Source organism: Girardinichthys multiradiatus, chromosome X (assembly GCF_021462225.1).
Source record: "Girardinichthys multiradiatus isolate DD_20200921_A chromosome X, DD_fGirMul_XY1, whole genome shotgun sequence".
In the NCBI taxonomy this organism is placed as follows: Eukaryota; Metazoa; Chordata; class Actinopteri; order Cyprinodontiformes; family Goodeidae; genus Girardinichthys; species Girardinichthys multiradiatus.
The window spans coordinates 29145838-29160493 of NC_061817.1; the positions used below are offsets into that span (position 1 = coordinate 29145838).

The 14656-nt window shown below is 36.6% G+C and overlaps 1 protein-coding gene across 1 annotated transcript; it reads right to left on the bottom strand.

The window, feature by feature from the left end:
• Positions 1–426: 426 nt before the first annotated feature.
• LOC124862824 (proteasome assembly chaperone 3-like) lies at positions 427–5663 on the bottom strand. The gene is made up of 3 exons (XM_047356968.1): positions 5514–5663; positions 1529–1751; positions 427–770 (listed from the first exon to the last, which is right to left on the bottom strand). The coding sequence occupies exons 2-3, from the start codon at positions 1739–1741 to the stop codon at positions 618–620; spliced, it is 366 nt and encodes a 121-aa protein (XP_047212924.1). The 5' UTR covers positions 1742–1751; positions 5514–5663; the 3' UTR covers positions 427–617.
• Between the last annotated feature and the right edge of the window lie 8993 nt (positions 5664–14656).

Sequence of the window (14656 nt, forward strand, 5' to 3'; positions counted from 1 at the left end):
TTTACATATTGTTATCCAAGGTGCCCATAAATGAGTTCGGCATGGTATATTTCTTCTATAGTTTCTAAAATATCTGACTATGAGATTAAAAAATTAACTAATTCGTATAGCAATAAATGATAAAAACATGTGCATTAAAACAAGATGCGTATATTAGATATTATATCAAGATCTTCCTCGCACCAAAAAGGTTCCACTCAGGCATAACAAAAATCCTGAAATTCTTACACACTACGGTACTGAGTAACTTCTTCATGTGCAGTAATAAAGCAATATCCAGCTGCTGCAAGTTTCAAAATAAAAATGATGTTGACCTTTACTTTGTTTCTGTGATAAGAGAGCTGCATTAAAAAAAAGCAGATGAAAAGAATAAGTCATCTACATCAGGCAATTAAAGCAACAAACAAGTCATTAGGTTAATCATGGTATCTTGAAATTGCCATTAAAGCATTTTATTTATGAGCATTTCAAATAATACAAAATGTAGTTAAAGAATTTTGAAATACAAAAAAGTTATATTTAGTATAATTTTACAAAATATGAAACTGGTAGGAGCCAATACGTATATTTCACCAGGTCTTTATATTTAACGTCATTATTTTCGGGGCCTTGACTCATTACCACACTTTACAACTTTTGATGATGTCTTTGATTTCTTTTATTGTGTCTATGGAGGAATCCTTTAGGGCCAATCCGAGTAAGACGGGCCTGTTTCCGGCTTCTTGAGATATGAACGTGGTCAGGTTTTTGGCACAGACATGAGTCAAGGGCTGTTAAAAAAAAAAACACAAATTAGGTATTAAGCAGTAAACCTCTAAATATTGAATATAACAGAAATTGTTGAAGAATCAACTTATAAAAGATGGAAATGAATAAATGTGACTCAAATTTGACCAATATTCTGTTTTTTTGTCCTCCAGCACTTGAAAGAATCCCCTCACCTTCCAATCGAAACTTAAAAGAAAGCCTTCTCACCCAAATAGCGTGCCACTAGTGTTAAAATGTGGTACATTTATTCTGTCTTGAGCCATGTAGCATAGCATCAAAGGAAAATTACTTTTTGAAGCTGTTCTAAAGCCAGCAGAATTCACACATCTCACTATACAACCACAATTGATCTTATTCTGTTTTATTTAAATTATTCATGTGTCACTGAGATATTGTGTATTGTATATAACTAGAAGATTCTTCGTCTTCCTCTGTCTTTTCAAAAAAGTACTCTTTTTACACAAACTCAAAGTCTGATCAATATTACGAGCAAACTTTGTAACAATTTATATTTCCACGGGTGACACACCTTGTGCATCTGTTAAAACGACAAGCTCAAGCAGAGATGAAATGAGTTTTCTTGAGTAAATTTTAAATGACTGCTGGACTATGTGCATCTAATTTCTCCAGAATCTGCCAGAGTAGTTCAGAGCTGATCTCATCTGGCCTTTTTCGCCATGTGAAATGAGTTACCCCATGTGACAAGAAGTCTATAATCACACAAATAGAATATTAATCTGACCAATTTCACTCAGCGTACCTCATCTTTGCCCAGCAGCACTTTGGTGGAGAATGTGGGGGTGCTGATATCATTAGATCGGGAGTCAGGTGTGACCAAAATCAATGTCCCAATTTTGCCGTACTGGGTGAGGGTCACAAATATGTAATTACTGAACTCTGTGCAGACGACTTCTGTGAAAATTCCGTTGACTTCTTTTTGTGCTTGTCTCGATTTGATGATGGGCTCAGCCATTTTGTTAATCCTGGAGAGAGAAGCAAAAGACACAGGACATGGTTAAAGAATACATTTTTTATATGATTTTTTTTTTTTATTGATTTAAACCATGTAGCTGGGGCTTATTGTTGGAAGTTTTTGTCTTACACAACTGGGTTTGATTTACCTGAGGATGAGTTGATTTTTTTTTATTAATCAAATAGTCTGGTAGTTAGTGTTATCAAGTACCTAGATTCCAAAAATCCACTGATTTGAAAAGTGAGGACATAGTTAATAAGCCAGTTCACCATTAAGTTTTCACCCAAAAATGGAAATTTTCCGTTATTTCAGTTTCAGAACTATACTGTTTCATCTCAAACCATTGGAGATAGATACCAGCACCCCACAACCCTGCACGGAGAATCAGGAACAGAACATGAATGGATGGATGGATGTACTCGTCATCTTCCACTTTATCTGGGACCGGGTCGCGGGGGCAGCAGACTCAGCAGAGACGCCCAGACGTCCCTCTCCCCAGACACCTCCTCCAGTTCCTCCAGGGGGAGCCCAAGGCATTCCCAGGCCAGCCGAGAGACATAGTCCCTCCAGCGTGTCCTGGGCCTCCTCCCGGTGGGACGTGCCTGGAACACCTCCCAAGGAAGGCGTCCAGGAGGCATCCGGTATAGATGCCCGAGCCACCTCAACTGGCTCCTCTCGATGTGGAGGAGCAGCGGCTCTACTCCGAGCCGCTCCCGGATGGCCAAGCTCCTCACCCTATCTCTAAGGGAGTGCCCGGCCACCCTACGGAGGAAGCTCATTTCAGCCACTTGTATCCAGGATCTTGTTCTTTCGGTCATGACCCAAAGTTCATGGCCATAGGTGAGGATGGATGTTTCATTTGAAAACTGAAGACAAGCTGAAAATGTTTAGTTTTACACGGAAAATATCTGCTGCTGTTTTTAATTGTAAAAATGTTACATTCTACACTAAGAGACTTGACATTTGAAGTGACTATTACCAGTCAAATAAATAACAACCATTCCAGCAACTTCAAAAGGCAGAACTCTCATTAAAGATAGGTTTGTTGAACGCCACATGGAAATGTCAAAAAATCGTTTTGAAGATAAGCAGTTTTACATTGTGTTCAGATCTCATTAAGTAGACTGTTTAAGTCAGAAAGTGATGTTTTTTTAGTAAGTACTTGAATATTTGGCATGTGTATCAAATATTCCTTCACCGGTGTGTTTGTCAGTATAAGTAAGGCAGTAATGATAAGAGTGCAGAGTGTACAGGTCCTTCTCAAAATATTAGCATATTGTGATAAAGTTCATTATTTTCCATAATGTCATGATGAAAATTTAACATTCATATATTTTAGATTCATTGCACACTAACTGAAATATTTCAGCTCTTTTGTTGTCTTAATACGGATGATTTTGTCATACAGCTCATGAAAACCCAAAATTCCTATCTCACAAAATTAGCATATTATTAAAAGGGTCTCTAAACGAGCTATGAACCTAATCATCTGAATCAACGAGTTAACTCTAAACACCTGCAAAAGATTCCTGAGGCCTTTAAAACTCCCAGCCTGGTTCATCACTCAAAACCCCAATCATGGGTAAGACTGCCGACCTGACTGCTGTCCAGAAGGCCACTATTGACACCCTCAAGCAAGAGGGTGAGACACAGAAAGAAATTTCTGAACGAATAGGCTGTTTCCAGAGTGCTGTATCAAGGCACCTCAGTGGGAAGTCTGTGGGAAGGAAAAAGTGTGGCAGAAAACGCTGCACAACAAGAAGAGGTGACCGGACCCTGAGGAAGATTGTGGAGAAGGGCCGATTCCAGACCTTGGGGGACCTGTGGAAGCAGTGGACTGAGTCTGGAGTAGAAACATCCAGAGCCACCGTGCACAGGCGTGTGCAGGAAATGGGCTACAGGTGCTGCATTCCCCAGGTCAAGCCACTTTTGAACCAGAAACAGCGGCAGAAACGCCTGACCTGGGCTACAGAGAAGCAGCACTGGACTGTTGTTCAGTGGTCCAAAGTACTTTTTTCGGATGAAAGCAAATTCTGCATGTCATTCGGAAATCAAGGTGCCAGAGTCTGGAGGAAGACTGGGGAGAAGGAAATGCCAAAATGCCAGAAGTCCGGTGTCAAGTACCCACAGTCAGTGATGGTCTGGGGTGCCGTGTCAGCTGCTGGTGTTGGTCCACTGTGTTTTATCAAGGGCAGGGTCAATGCAGCTAGCTATCAGGAGATTTTGGAGCACTTCATGCTTCCATCTGCTGAAAAGCTTTATGGAGATGAAGATTTCATTTTTCAGCACGACCTGGCACCTGCTCACAGTGCCAAAACCACTGGTAAATGGTTTACTGACCATGGTATCATTGTGCTCAATTGGCCTGCCAACTCTCCTGACCTGAACCCCATAGAGAATCTGTGGGATATTGTGAAGAGAACGTTGAGAGACTCAAGACCCAACACTCTGGATGAGCTAAAGGCCGCTATCGAAGCATCCTGGGCCTCCATAAGACCTCAGCAGTGCCACAGGCTGATTGCCTCCATGCCACGCCGCATTGAAGCAGTCATTTCTGCCAAAGGATTCCCGACCAAGTATTGAGTGCATAACTGTACATGATTATTTGAAGGTTGACGTTTTTTGTATTAAAAACACTTTTCTTTTATTGGTCGGATGAAATATGCTAATTTTGTGAGATAGGAATTTTGGGTTTTCATGAGCTGTATGCCAAAATCCTCCGTATTAAGACAATAAAAGACCTGAAATATTTCAGTTAGTGTGCAATGAATATAAAATATATGAATGTTAAATTTTCATCATGACATTATGGAAAATAATGAACTTTATCACAATATGCTAATATTTTGAGAAGGACCTGTATGTAACTATCAGTCACTCCGCAGTTACCATTTGTATGCCTATCACCTGTTTGGAGATTAGGCTACTGGCTGCGATGTTTCCTAAAAAAAAACAGCTTTTGATTAGTTACTATATAATTAGCGATTTTAGAAAATTCTTGTTGATAACAAAGGAATCCCGTTCTTTATGTTTTTCATTACTTTCCTGATAAGTACTGGGTGCATACTTTAAAGAATTTGATGCGATAAAACTATGATATACTTTAAGATGAGAATACATTTTTAAATCAACATTATAATCTGTTTGTTAATGCTTTCAAGAACCCATATATCCAAGATAATATTATTTGATACTTGAGCACATGTATAATTAACCCATGCAAATTTCATAAACGATGGGAAACTCTACAGTAACAAATGTGGCATTTGGGCCGAATAAAAGCACTTTTGCACGTCAATTAACTGACATTTATATCAACCACTAAAACGGCAGATGATTCATCAAAGATGGTTGATGATAGGCCACAACTTTTCACATCCTTTTATACATTGTTCTAACATACCTCGTATTATCAGGCTGGCTGAAATAACTCCGGATATCGGACAACGGGTCACAGAACAGAACAATAAATAGTGCATCACCAAAAAGGTGATTACCCACCTAAAATAATTAAAACCTTTGTGGAGATTGTAAAACTGAAACAAACACAATGTTGATAGCTAATTATCAACATTGCACTGATATATGCACTATATCATCAGTAAAATGTACAAGCTAGCAAGCGGAACGGATCATTAGTAAAGACAAGCTTCATCAGAATGAATGATGTTGCAGCTTTGAAGCTAATGTTAGCTTCCAGCTAGAGCGAGCTCCGGCAGGAAAATCTGACAGTTTGAAAAAAAAAAGAAGTGCAACAGTATAAAACTCTCACCATAGATTTCTGTCTGTCCAAAGTTCAAACTTCTACCTGTATGGAAACTATAGACTTTCTGTAGTTTCAACTTAGCTCTGCTATTCTTCCTCCACCAAGACAACAAACCGAAACAAGCGTGTGCCTCTGTCTTGAGAGCACGCACTTTGCGTAATGACGTCATCGCAAATATCCACGTACAATTTGGTGCGTCGACAGTGGATGCAAAAATAATGTAATAGTTTTTTGTTGTTTTTTTTTTTTTTTTTTTCCATCGTAGACTCGATCACATGAGATATTGTGACAGAATCTGTTTAAATATATCTTTTAAAGTGAAATAATATGAACTACACTACCGGTCAAAAGTTTTAGATACACTTTCTCACTGAATGGGTCTCTTTATGTTCATGACCATTTACATTGCAAATTCTTACCAAAGGCAAAACAACTACGAATGAACACACATGGAATTATATAGTAAAAATTTTGAAATAACTCTAAACATTTTTATATTTTTCAAAATAGCCACCATTTTCTTTGATAACTGCTTTGCACCCTTAGCATTCTCTCCATGAGCTTCAAGAGGTGGTCGCCTGAAATGGTTTTCCAAAGAGTCTTGAAAGAACTTCCCAGAGGTTCATTGAGAGACGGACAAAGTTTAATATTTTAGTCATCACAGCACAGGGCGGCTACTTTAAGGAATCTAAAATATAAAACATATTTAAAGTTATTTTCCAATTTTTCGTTTGCTACTTAATTCCATGTTTATTCACAGTTTTTATCCCTTCAGTGAGAATCTACAAACAATGTAAAGTCATAAACATAAAGAAAACCTTTAAATCAGAACGTTTTTCTAAAACTTTTGGCCGGTAGTGTAAATATATATATATATATATATGTTTATTTTAAATATCACCATTGCATATTGGCTGATTATTTTTAATTTTTATTTTTTTTACCAAAGGTCTGTCTTAACCAGAGGAAGAATCCATAAAATGTTGTTGGTGATCCGGGTCCAGGATTGTTTTTATGGTGTCAGTGACCCTACATTGGGTGGCCTTGCTATGCAGTCTCTGACTGTCTGTTTTCATGCTGTGATTCCAACTTAATCATCTTTTTTCTTTCTTTGGCTTAAATAGGATAAACTGTTGCCTTGCAGGAACACGGTCCTCGGTTAGTATCCTGAGTTTGCCAGTTTAGGATACATACAATTGTGTATTTTTGTCATAAATTGACAATTAATTTTACAGCAATCAGATAGAGAAAAATGCCCTTGTTATATGGTCAAACGTTAGTCACATAATGAGGCTTTAAACAAAACGCACTTTAAGTTTCCCTGGAGTTTCTTAATAAATAGAATTGAAGGTTCCACCACACTTGGCTGTTATTAAGCAAAATCGTCATCACTATTTCCCCACATACAGGCAAAACAAAAGTGATTAAACAGGGCTTTCATAGGGTTTATTTAAAACTGAATTTATTTGGGTTTGAATTAGGCTGTAGCCATAGGCTGGTACTTTTCAGTCATTATTGGTTAATTATAGCTGTCAATGAAGCTTTGAAAGTAGCAGGTAATGTATGGCTATTATTTTCATCTTTGTGTCTTCTTATGCTTATAGTTTTATTAAAACACAGTTCCTTGCACTCCAGACTAAACAATCTTTGATTTTAAGAAGACCAGGAAATAACAACTGTTTGCACTGTATGTTCAACTCATGAGAAATGAAATAAATTTAATATTTAAAGCAGACCATAATGATGTGACTGACTCAAACATATATAAACAGAAGTTGTAATTAGATTGTTTAATAAAATCTTAAACATCTAAGGGACATAAAATAGCTAAATAATTAGTAAACACAAAGACAGAGAAATTCCCTTAAATCACTTACTTTTTCTGTTGCCGCAGAGATTGAGAGCTGAGGAATTTTCACTGCCAGCAAAAGTGCTTGCATTACATTTTTTCAGGTGGATATAAGGCTCCTCAGAAATCTGTGAGTGCTGCATCAGGCTTCCTCAACAGGACGAGGAAAGCATCCCTATGAACTTGACATGTTCACAATGTCAAATAGAACAAGCTCTGCTGAGTTGTTATTCATTCTGAGAAGGCAGCAGTAGCTTTGAAAATGGTTGAGCCACATTTTTTGCTTCCTCACAACCCATATGTGTCCTTGAATGATCATCTTATGCTAAAATTGTAATTCGAATATTTCTGTGATTTTAGTATATATGTATAGAAACCAACTGCGTGGTTTCTATATTTTAATTTGTATATTGCCTGCTGCACAGATTGAGTTTTACAGTTAGTTGTTGCAAGAGTCGAAATAGGTTTGCAGCCTTTTCGAAAAGACCTTTTGTTCTGTACCTTCATGTGAATTTACAAAAGTGAATTGTTGACTATTGCATTTATTAAAGTGGATGTAAAGGTATAATATAGTAAGAAGGTCTTTATCTGTTTAATCTCTTGTTTTTATAATTCCTTGGAGATATCTGAGAAATACATTTGTTCAAGCTCATAACCAGTAGTTTTATTCATAATTTATTCACCTACAAAAGCACGTTTATGTGAATTATGGTATTTAAGGCATATTATAAAAAGGTGTTTTGGTCGGTTTGGTACAGGAAAATTTACTTACTTTGACAATGGCACTGAAACACATAGTGTGCTTCAAATCTTTCACTGAGATAGACTAAATTATTGTACATCGTAATTGACTTTCTTCATTCTTTTAAGCAACTAATCTTTCCCCTCAGGTTGTCATGGAGTTCCGCACCATCCTGTACCTGGACCAAAAAGTTTAACTTAATCATAAAGTAAAAACCAAGTACATATTCTTATATATTATTATCTTAATGGCCAAGCCTTAATGAATATTAGTAATTGTATAGTTCCATTACCTTCTTAACTGAGCAAGGGCAGATAAAAATGTACAACTTTTATATTAACAATTTGTAATTCATAATATTTTTTGAACATGTCACTGGTATTGAGCTGCACCGTGGGGCAGTGGCTAGTGCTGTTGTTTTGCAGCATGAAAATTCTGCATTCTGCATGGGTTTTGCATGGTCTCCTCAGGCATGTGTGGGTTCTCTCCAGGTTTCTCTCACTGTCCAAAAACATGATTTTTCAGTTGATTGGTATTGGTTATGAGTGTGTAAAGAGTTGGTTGTCTTGTTTTGCTCTGTGTCCTCTGTGTTGTCCTGTGAGTGACTGGAGACCTGTCCAGGGTTTACCCCGCTTTCATCCAATAACCACTGGAGATAGGCACCTGCCCATCTGCAACACTGCACAGATAAGCTGTTAAAGACGATAGATGGATTTTAATGTTAGCTGCTGCTCAGGGAACTAAAAACAGCTTTTGACACTGGTCATAACTGTTTATATGATGTTTTAATATTTTATTTGTTCTGACACAAAATACCAGAGAGTTTGGGATGATTTCTTGTCTCAAATCACTTAGTCCATGTAATGTTACACTGTAAATTACTTAAGCTTTGCTATGCATAATGAATTTCTGTCGACTCTCTCTAATGGCTGGGTGCAGGGCTTAAGGGGTGCTTGCAGTTTCCAGAGAAAATGAAGAACAGTTTAATTTATTATGAGGTGATTTATGTGAAGATAGCACTGGATATGGACTCCAGTTTGTGCCCCAATTTTATCTTCATTTCTTTGCAGCTTGAGCTATTTCACATCTTCATGCTTTAAGATTTGCTGTCATCTGGAGAAAATACAGATAAGTGGAGGCCTTTTAATCATCAAAAAATCATCATAACCTAAAATTTAATGCAGAAAGAATTAACAGAGGAAACAGATAAAAAAAATGCACTTTTGATGTTTCTTTCCTTCTTTGGGCAATACAAATGTGACAAGCATGTGTTCTTACCCTAAGCCCAGACGTTTAGCTTTGGTGTGACACAAAGAAAAGAAACAGAGCGGATGCAGCTTAAGGGTTTTGAGTTCTATAAACACTTCCCACAGTGAAGCTGAGTCTTTGTGTCTGGCTGTCTCAAAGAAAGATTCTGTGTGTCAAGATATCTTCCCACATATATATCTTATGTGCAATATGAAGAAGTTGCTGGCCACTACCACCCCCACTAGATATTGTTACATTTAATTTGTATTTGGCTGTTTATCTGTAAAGCAGAATGTCCTTTTCTTATCTATTGACATTTTTGCATGGCAATACATTTTTACTTAACAGTAATGTCTGGAAAGAATTTTCTTCACAGCTGCTTAATAAAGTCAGGAAATATATTGCAAAGGAGCCTGTCTGCTTTACTGAGCCCCTTATCATAAAGTCTATCCCTAACCCCTACTTAATAGCGTCAATCCTAAAGACAAACTATTACCCTCAAACAGCTCTGGGATTAATGTCCCAAGACATCCTTTCGCCAAAGTTTTCTAACTTTGGTGAAAGGATCACCCTCTCATAGTTATCTATGCAATAGACACTCAGACATTACCCTGGTGGCCACTAGAGTGCTGTGCTGCATTACAGATACAGCTCAAAAGCAACTTTACCCTCATGTTGTTTAGGCTAATATTATGCCACATTACATGAACCACTGGGAATCCTGTAAAACAGGTTAGAAACAACCAAAACTATATTTTTGCAAGATATGAAAACCCAGTGTGATATTTCTTTCTGCAGAGGTCAATATTATTATAGTTCTCTTTGTGATTTGAATTCAATTGACAAGGCCACTGAGTGAAGTAGTGTGAAACTGACTATTTGGAAAGGAAAACGAATGTGCAGCAGGGGGAAACCACTTTTAAAACACTGGAAGCAGTTTATTAATAATTAACTATTGCTCCACTATCCATTTGTTGTGCTTTCTGGATATTTTCACTTTTTTCAGAAGCCCCACTTTAAAAAAAAATCTGCAGTAGCAATCCCATGCTTGACCAGTCTCTCGTGTACTTTCTATTTTTAGATTGGAGACTAGAGACTGCAATACCACAAACAACTGCTCAGCAATGCAATGCAAAAAAAAGCAAGAAAAGTCATTATAGTATACTAGAGTGTAAAAGTGGTTATGATATTTCATGTCTGACACATTCTAGTCAGCACAACTGTGATTCTATGTTGTCACTGACAGAAGGGAGATTCAAATATTTTACAAAGGAGAACAGAAATCAAAGAGGCTTTGAGGACACCTCGATTTCCATCTCCTCTCCTGTCTGTGCTCAAGAGATGCACACATCAAATCCTGACTGGAACATCTTTCAGTCAGGAAACGTTTTTGACTCAGCGTTGGAATGTTCTTAAATGACTACATGCACATCAAATCCTATCGCGCAGCAGCAGAGGTGACACAAAAACGCAAATATCCCAAAACAGCACCACAGCCAATTTAGTGGTTAATCTAAGCCTAAATCAATATCATAGAAGGTCCTGGTTTGGAACACAAGAAAGAAAAAAAAGGGGAACATTTAAAAATATTACTTTTAAAAGTTTTGTGAAAATACAAATCTTGGCAAACATCAATGTGATAGAGATAAAAAAAACACATAATAAATGGGAAGCATCAGAATAAAAGACTGCATGAATAAATATTTATTTACTGAATCATTTCATTCTGAAGAATCTCTGCACACGAGCGATAAGACAGACGATTACTGAATGACTGCTTTCAAAAACGAGCGATTGTCTTTTTGAGCCAAGAGTCACAATCATGTAGGGAAACCACAAAAACTTTCAGAAACCACTGTGAATTATTTCAGAATAAAAGTGAGAGGACCATTTATGTAGGGCTAAAAGCAATAAAAACATAGTGAGCTAAATTGTAAAACTTCTTTTATTTGTTTTAGAAATTTTGGATGCCATGCCAACCAGACTAAGGAGTGCAGAGCCTGCATGGAGCCTTTATCAGCTCAAAACTATTGCAATTCTGCAAGGGTGATCTCAAGAGAACAGAGAAGGTCCTGGAGTGACGCTTGAAGAAACAGAAGGATGTTGGAAAACATCTAGAAAAAAAACATCAAATGCTCTGACTGATGTTTTCTTCTAGGAGCAGCAGCTTATGTTTTTATAGAAACAATGTTTGAGTTTGTAGAATTATTCCTCAAAAGACTGGTAATGATGCATTTAAGAATTAAAGACCTTTGATTTTACATGCCTATTACTAATGAAATACTTACAGCAATTTTTGCTTTGTTGGTGTAGAGAAGCAGAGCGAAGAATAAGTAGAGTTCAATAGTGACAGAAAAGACAGTAGTTTGAGTTCTTCAGTTTATTTTTCTACGTGTTTTCTTACTTATACTCTTGCTGGTGCTTGGGTTGCGAGATTGTTATGAAGGAGCTACCTCCTCCCTGTGTTAGGGCTACCTTTCAATGTTTTTCTTCTGGATGTTTACTTTTAAGAATTTAGTCTGGACTATCTCTTCCGCTTTGGTTTTAAAGCCCCCAATTTCTGTTACCTGTCACAACCTTGATTTCTTCACAACCTTATGTTGTCCTAAGACTTTTTGTTTATGTATTCTACTCACCTTTCAAGGTAAGATGCTATTTGTCATCACATTTGCCTCACAGCAGAAAAGTCTGTGTGAGAGGCCTTTTTAAGGTGGAGTGTGCATAATCTTCTATTTGCCTCAGTGTTTTTATTTCAGAATACAGTTTGGTACTCTCTGTCAATGTCATGGCAGAAATAAACAAAATAATTAAGATATGTTGGAGAAGAGTTGGTCTACAGTGCTCTAAAATAAAGAATTTGCACTAAAGATTTGTTCTATTTTTGCTTTTTTTGTCATACCTAAATGTTTTAGATCATCAAACAATTTTTGATAAAAGACAGAGTAAATGCAAAACACAGTTTTCAAGTGACGATCCAATTTATTAAGGAAAAACAGCTATCCAAACCAACCTGGCCATATGTGAAAAAATAATAGTCTCTCTTAATAAATAATAAATTAGCTCTGATTAACCAAATACTGTGACCAAGAATTAGGAAATCACTTAAATGGAATCAGTCTGACAATATGGAATAGTCTAAAAGATCTCAAAAAGCTACACCTTACTTCCTGATCATGGGAGAGTTCCAAGGTGAAAACCACTGCTAATAAAAAAAAAAAAAAGAGTACAAAGGCCTATCTTACATTTGTCACAAGCGTCTTTCTTAATGATCCCAAAGACTATGGTGGAAATAATCTGTGAAATAATGAAACAAAATGGAACAAGGCTGAAGGAGAATTCATGACCTTCAATCTCAAGTGCTTTTGGGTTACACAGCAGGACAATGATCCAAGGTACACATCCAGCTCTAAATGGCTCAAACAAATCTTCCAAAAAGGTTTTGAAGCAGCCTAGTCAAAGTCACAAAATAACCTAAATCCAACAGAGATGCTTAGAGATTTAGGAGGCAATTGTTGTTTTCAAATAGGACCAAGATGGTTTGGCTAGCTTTTTTCCATCAATAAATTTAATTATTATTTAATTGAGTTTTTATTTACTCACTATCTTTGTCTAAGATTAAAATTAGTTTGATTATCTAAAATGTAAGTATTAAAAAAGCAAAAACAGAACAAATTTGTAAAAATAAAAAAAACTTTTCACCACTATATATTACGGTAGTTTAAATGTAACCATATAAAAAAAAAAAAAGCACGTTAAAAATTTGGAGTGGAGGTGCAAAATCTGAGCTGTCTAATATATTTCCCTCTTCTTTAACATGAAACCTTATTCTTTTGTAAAAGTTTTAAGGCGTTATTGTCATGTGGTGTGGCTGTGGAGTCAGACCAAACTGCATACAGGAATATGAAATAAACATTGTGAGAATTTATTAAAGAAGGAAACTTACAGAACATGGGACATGAAGAGAACAGGACATGAATCATGGACATAACAGGCAGCAAAAAAAATGAAAGATTAATGGGAGGATCCGGTGGAACACCATGACAGCTGGTAAGCTTAAATACTGAGGGATGAGTGGAGAATGACATAAAATGCAGGTGTGTGAACTTAGGGGAAAATGTGGACCAGTTGTAGCAGAAGGCCAGCAGAAAAGCTGAGGAAGGTAAACTAATGATCATAGGAGCTGAACAGAGATACAAAGAAACCCAGGGGAGAAAACCAACAGAGATCTAAATGATAACAGAAATAAATCTAGATGTACAAAGAATACAAGAATAAACTAGAATGCACAGGAAGCAGAAACACAAGAAATAAAAAGAACAGAACCTAATAGAATGGACTGATATAGCAACATCTAGAGAACATAAACACCAGAACAAATTGTGAAAACAGAGATACAAATTAAAAAAACAACCTACACTCACGAATCATTACAGTTGTTATAATAATACTTGGAACACTTCACCACCTTGGGGTACCTCTAGACTGTTCAGTCTTATCTGGTGTCCTATTAAACTTAAAGACCCCATCTCAGTTTTCAATATTTAGCTGCTTCGACACCCTGCTTGTAACTAATTGCTCTCATCTCTGAGGTATTCAACGTATTAGACTTTTCATATTTTCTTTCTCACAGTATTTTATTTGTTTGTGATCATTAATTATTGCTAATGACCTTCATTAGGTCTTAACTGAGTTTATCTGTGTCTGTGCATGTTGATTGTACCAGATGAAAGCGAGCTGTGGCTAATTAAGAAAACAAAATGCTTAATAGAAGATGGAATTAATGCCGTTGAAGTCATGAGATATTGATGGGTCGCACTAAGGCCATATAAATAGTTTAGCACGCTTGGTTGATGAGTTCATTAACGGTAATCAGTTTCCGTTGGCTTTTGACACGTGTATCAAAATGAAACATAAGTACCATGCCCTATAGTGTTGTTTAAATTTTCACTCAAATGCATCAACTGATTAATTCAAATAACTGTGTTAATTTGTGCTACTGATTATCTGCCCAGGCTTTGATGCAGCACCTCATTAGATTTGAATAGCCAGGAGGCGTTCATAACAGCTCCACTAAGAAATTTAATATTCCAAACAATTAATAATGATATTTGGAGGCATTCTGAGCAGTCATAAATTTGCTATATATTTCCAAAATCTACAGTGGTATTTATATTCTATAACATTACTGCAACCCAGTCAGCCCACCAAAAGTAATAAAGTGGGCTTGACTTTTTTTTTAGTAAAGTGGGAAAGATGAATTGCAGGGGGAGAACGTTTAAAAACACTCTTTTTTTTTTCACATTTTAACGG